Below are 6,000 nucleotides of genomic sequence, written 5' to 3'. Positions count from 1 at the left end.
CTCCACTGTGTGTGGCTGGTTTCACTACTACTCCTCCACTGTGTGTGGCTGGTTTCACTACTACTCCTCCACTGTGTGTGGCTGGTTTCACAACCCTCCACTGTGTGTGGCTGGTTTCACCACTGCCCCTCCCTGTGTATGTGGACTATGGGAGGATGGTGCTCTAGGGTTCCTGCTTAGGCAGCAGTATTGCGGTGTACTGTAACAGGTTGGCCTTATAACATGACTATGGATTGAGAGAGCGCTGCTGAGAGACAGTGCTGTCTGCATCTGATTACATGGCCTGGCCATGCACAGGCCAAGGATGTCCTCGGTCTTGAACAGGACAGCATCATGTATCTTATTGATTGGTGGGGGGTTGGGGCTTTTGTTTTTTTGAAGTCACACGATGTCCCTTTCATTTGTCATCTGTATGTATTAGGCCATGTACCATGTCATCTCATCACAGGGCGGGGAGCCCTCTTCTGTTGCATGTGTAATGATAGATTTGTTTGAGACTGCTTGCTTTGCATGTTCTAATGTTTCTCTCTTCCACATACTTCACTCCATCCTCATCCTACTTCTTTCACTTCTTTCTTCTCTCTCTCTCTCTCTCTCTCTCTCTCTCTCTCTCTCTCTCTCTCTCTCTCTCTCTCTCTCGCTCTCGCTCGCTCTCTTTTTCCCCACAGTTTATTGAGGTCTACCAGGGCGTCGGCTGTATGGACTCCATGTGCTGCTTCTCGGAGGGCCATAGTGGCTGTGCCAGGCTGGCCTGGCTGGTGGGGAGATTGACGGGCCGCTGCGACCCTGCGCGGGCCACCAGGTGCGACCTCTCTCTCTCTCTCTCTAGCGTCCGCTGCAAGCACACCTCCTACAAACTGGAGACAAAAGACGAAGCCAGCTGGAAGAACTGAGGCCTTCGTAAAGCCTCTCTTGCACCTCTGTCACAGGGCAACGGTGTGTCGGGAGTCTGAAGTGGGGCATGCTCAGTTGCCTTTAATAGAACAATAGGTTGTGCACTAGAGTGAATTTTTTTTTCATTTTTATTTTTTTTATATACATTTTTCCCAGCTCCGGAAGGTCCATATGAGGCACTTTAGAAGTCTTTCCCCAGCAATCTCTAAAGCCATGAGGTTAACGTAATCTCATCTGTCCTTCAGATCTGTCTTTTTGTCTTTTCTTCTCTAAGCTGTGCGTCTTTGGCATGTTCTTTGTGTGGCTCTGAATGTGTGTCGCAGAAAGACTCTATACTTGGTTTAAGGTCCCCTGTGGCCCTCGTCTGCGTTAACTAGCACTCAGCACTGCATGTCCGGCGTGCTTGTACAGTCTTATAAAGACGTGAAATGTAAAGTGTTTTTTGTAAAGGATATTCACGTTGAACGTCGAACCCAAGGAGTCACCTGTGAAGCGTCGTTTAGTGTTTCAGAAATCGTCTTAGTTGATCACAGTCTTGTCTTCATCTAACCAGAGTAAATTGGCGTGTGTGGGCATGCGCGCGCGTGTGTTTGTCTCTCAGTGAACACAGTTATTGACAGCATGCAGTTGTAATGCACTAGGAAGCCACTGCTCCCCAAGACCTTTCCTAGCCTGTGCACCTTGGGAAGCCTCTCCGGTGTCCAAAAGCTGTGAGAAAAGCACTCAGTTCTCTTAACGCTAGAACACTGCCACCCCAGCAGAGGGCGAGAGCGAGCCCCACTCTGCCGCATGCATGCCTGCTTGCAGTGGGGCTTCACTGCAGTAACCACAGCCAAATATAAAAAGGGACCAGATCATGGACGAGAGGAGACACTGGAACTGTAGAACTGTGCTCTCTAAAAGGATACTTCAGTATCTTTTACCTTTTTATTTTCCTTCAAGCTCGAAGCCTTACTGACGATAAAAGGAAAATGTTTCAAGTGCTGCCTTTTGTTTTTTGTTTTTTGTTTTTTTTGTATGCTTCATGATCAGTAAGCAAGTGCATTGAGAGAGCGTGTGTCTGTGTGAGCATATCTGCATGTGTGTGTGTGTGTGTGTGTTTCTGTATTTGTGTGTAATCTGTTTCCACTGTCTTATCTGTAGACGCATTACATTGCTGCTCTTGATTTTCACGTTTTTGGACTGCATGAAACAAACCTGGGTGTCTGTGCACCAGTGACCATCCACTGGTCCAGTGGTGTATTCCCAGTGTCTTTTACATGGACAGTCATGGTCTGTTACATTAATGGTAAACTAGAGTACCGTTCACTTTGACCTGTGTGGCTTTAAGCCAGTGAGCCGCATCCATGCTCCACGTATTCTCAAATAGCCCTCATATAACCGTATCTAGCCTCCGTTGTATGAAACATTATTGACTGCGTAAAGCCTTGATCTTAAAACGGTTGTCCTCGTCTGAGAGATACATTATCTGTGCATGTTTGAATTGCCTCCTCACCTAACAATGACTATACCCGAAGGTGATGACGCCTGTTATTGTATTCATCATTGTATCCTTGATCTTTTTCTGCCTGCTGCATGTGTCTAAATATGATATGACTATGTTCAGGTTTGAAGAAGTAAAGTTTGGTGCCGATTCTTACACACCCCCTGGTGGTAGTGACCATAGCTTTCATCAAGAGGTCTATTGCCTCTGTTCTGTATAGGAGCTCTCATTTTGAAGGGCAATCCAGTCACCCTCTATTTACAGAAATGCTATAGATTTTATAGTAACCCTGTATCTGCTTTAGATATTTTTCTATGAGCTGTAAAATAATACGACTTCGTTTTTTAACCTGCACTTATCTATTGTACTGTGTATATACTCTTTTTAATGTGTTTGCATCAGTATTTTATGTAAAACAAAGGCTGAAACAGAGTGTGAGTAAACATGAATACCAAGGAAGGCAGCTTGTTTTCCATGTCCTCTAACCAGCTACATTAGCTCCTGCCCCACTAACACGCCATCATTCTCACCACGTTGGCTCCTCCCACACCAGCACGCCATCATTCTCACGCCTCCATCGCCTGTGCCTCATACTATTTGCTGCTGTGTGCCTTCTGCATGGAAAGAGTGTCGCAAGTGTAGTTTTCAGGATGTTCAGTTATATGCAAAATAATAGCAGTGTTTAACACTGAGAAAAAGCTCAATCCTCATGACAGCATTTATTTCCATATACACAAAGGCACTGGGAACACTGCACATTCGATTCCAAAGGAAAACATGAAGGAAATATCAATTTTTAAACCGAAAATGATAAAAAGAATAATGGGCTGTTCAAAAAAATAGCAGTCTTCATTTTCATTTACAAACTCAAATATTTACAGTACAAACAGTTGTTTACAGATTTAGCTTTTCTGTTGATCACTGAACTAATATTTAGTTGTATAACCTATTTCTGGTATATTTCTGATAACTGCTTTACATCTGTGTGGCATGGAGTCACCTAACATCTGACACCTGCGAACAGATATTCCAGCCAAAGATGACTGGACTACATTCCACAGTTCTTCTGCATTCTTGGGTTTTGCATCAAAAACAGCATTTTTGATGTCACTCCACAAATTCTCAATCGGATTGAGGTCTGGAGATTGGGCTGGCTACTTCATAACATGAATCTTGTTTGTCTGGAACCAGGATGTTGCCCGCTTGCCGGTGTGTTTGGGGTTGTCCTGCTGAAGCACCCATTTCAAGGGCATTTCTTCTTCAGCATAAGGCAACATAACCTCTTCCATTATTTTGATATATTCAAACTGGTCCATGGTGCCTGGTATGCGATAAATGGGTCTGACTCCAAAGTATGAGAAACATCCCCAAACCATTATGCTTGTACCTCCATGTTTTACAGTCTTCACAGTGTACTGTGGCTTGAATTCAGTGTTTATGGGTCATATCACAAACTGTCTGTGGCCTTTAGACCCAATAAGAACAATCTTGCTCTCCTCTGTCCATAGAATTTTGTGCCACTTCTCTTTAGGCCAGTCTGTGTGTTCTTTGGCAAACTGTATCCTTTTCAACACGTCTTTTGTTTTTTTCAGCAATGGTACTTTGAGGGTTTCTTGCAAATAGTTTGGCTTCACGTAGGTGTCTTCTGATTGTTGCAGCACTCACAGATAACTGAAGATCTTCTTTGATTTGCCTTGGATGCTTCTTTGCCATTCTTCTTATTCTATGATCTACGCGGATGGTAGTATTTCTTTTCCTACCACGTGTTTTTGGGTTTCGTTTGCCATTTTAAAGCATTTTACCTGAGCAGCCAATTATTTTCTGCACTTGTTTGTGTTTTCCCCGCTCCAATCAACTTCTTGGTTCTTTCTCCCTTGGTACAATGTCTGGAACAACCCATTTTACTCACTGAGCAAGGGCTAAAACCAGCAGGTACATTTGCTGGCCTCCTTTTGAATAAGGGCCATAATTGACTCCTGTTTCTTCATAGAATGAATGACCTCACTAATTGAACTCCACTCTGCTATTAATTTGAACAGGCCCCTTTCATTAAATGAGTCAATTACACCCAATTAGCAGCATGCATGTCATGACTGTTGATTCTGTCGGTTACCCATTACTCGGCTACACCTAGCCATAATTTTTTTCCCATGTTGTATCATCAATTAAATACATTAGTGGTGTTAGACTGCTATTATTTTGCACATAACTGTATTCCTGGTACAGGGGTGACAGTAGTATTACCCTTTACTTGGAGCTCAGATTACCCTTTACTGAGGTCTCCCTCCGCATGGCAGGGTTCACCTGGTCCTCCTTTTCTCAGCGTGCCCCACATACCTCACATACCACATACCCTCTCATTCGTGCTTCCAGATCGTGGAGCGACTCGGACCCTTTCTACTCCAACGACCGCAGCATCTTGACGCTCTCTCCTGTGGAAGCCACTAACTGCTAGCGCAGCGGAGACGCCTGGCTCCATTCCTCTGTCCCAAAGAAGAGGTGCCTCCTCCCTCCCTCCCTCCCTCCCTCCCTCCCTCCCTCCCAGCCAGAATCGTTTAACTCCCCCAGGGGAAAGGCGGTCACTCTTTGAGAATGGGAGCGCAGGAGTGCTTCATGGTGACATCCCTTCGCCAGGTTTTAGTCCAACACGTATTGAACAGAAGCTCTCTGCTTTTATGCTGTGCACGTGTGTGTGAAGGGCCTTCCATTTTTCCTGAGGAAACTAGGGGTCCGTTTGAAGCCATACCTCCCTTCTTTTTGCTACCTGATTTTTCTAGGTACCAAAGGCGAGCTGTTTAGCGTAAGCTGACGTTATAGAATGTCCTACCCCAAGACCCCCCCCCCCCACTATGATAAAGGAAGGATGTCTCTCTAACACTTCCTGAAGGAAACTCACAATCAGCTTTGGCTGGCTTCATTGACTTTAACCTTCATCAGTCACTCGCTTGCCTGTAGTTTTGTCCCCTTTACCCACTAAGCATCACTTCTCTTCATGTTCATTGCTCAGCATTGTTGAATTAACATACAACTTTGTTCCCCCCCCCCCTTGAGGTACTGACCACATATTCAGTCCCAGTCACATTAGAGTTTTTTTTATTTGTGTGCGCGTGTTTGCCCGTCTTACTGAGTGAGGCTGTAGACAGCAAGTGGTGCTGCAGTTCCACACAGGAGAGGGGACGCGCGTGGCTGAGCGGCGTCGAGACAACCGTTTTAAACGTGCTGCTTCAGTCAGTTCAGATGCATGCTTCATTCCACACAGTCAGTCTCGAGAGGAGTCGACACCTGAAGACACGCTACCAGTCCTAAGATGGTACATGCATAAAGATCCAGCGAAGTGACTCAAAGTAAAGCATCTAAAATTGACTGAAGTAATGTCAAGACACTTTATTTTCCTCTTAAATTGGACTGAGTTGGACAATGGTTCAAAGGTTTTTTTGTTGTTGTTGTTGTTGTTGTTGAAAAAAAGTACTGTTGTCACATTTGCATATCAGATGAGAAATAGAGAAATAGTTATTTTTCTATCAGGTTTCATCTCCTCACTCTGCCGTTTGTTTAAGCATCCGGGCACGTCTATTGCTGATCCCACATCCCAAACAATGTTCATCCTAATGTTATGGTTTTTG

General features: G+C 44.7%; 1 protein-coding gene across 7 annotated transcripts in view; it reads left to right on the top strand.

Annotated features, from left to right (window-relative positions):
* The window catches only part of LOC113577842 (probable phospholipid-transporting ATPase IF), a 34,195-nt gene extending 29,289 nt beyond the window's left edge, over positions 1-4,906 (top strand). For 3 of the 7 annotated variants that reach the window (XM_035523114.1, XM_035523112.1, XM_035523116.1), the window contains 2 exons: positions 669-802; positions 4,751-4,829. In XM_035523114.1, coding sequence (XP_035379007.1) covers positions 669-771 — 103 coding nt within the window. In that variant the 3' untranslated portion in view covers positions 772-802; positions 4,751-4,829. Of the gene's footprint in view, positions 1-668; positions 3,235-4,750 lie in introns of those variants that run through there. The other 4 variants (XM_035523115.1, XM_027010724.2, XM_035523113.1 and 1 more) reach the window with 3 other exon arrangements.
* Positions 4,907-6,000: the final 1,094 nt, after the last annotated feature.

This window comes from Electrophorus electricus, chromosome 26 (assembly GCF_013358815.1).
Source record: "Electrophorus electricus isolate fEleEle1 chromosome 26, fEleEle1.pri, whole genome shotgun sequence".
In the NCBI taxonomy this organism is placed as follows: domain Eukaryota; kingdom Metazoa; phylum Chordata; class Actinopteri; order Gymnotiformes; family Gymnotidae; genus Electrophorus; species Electrophorus electricus.
Note: the sequence above shows the minus strand (reverse complement) of the source record. Positions and strands in the feature narration are given on the sequence as shown.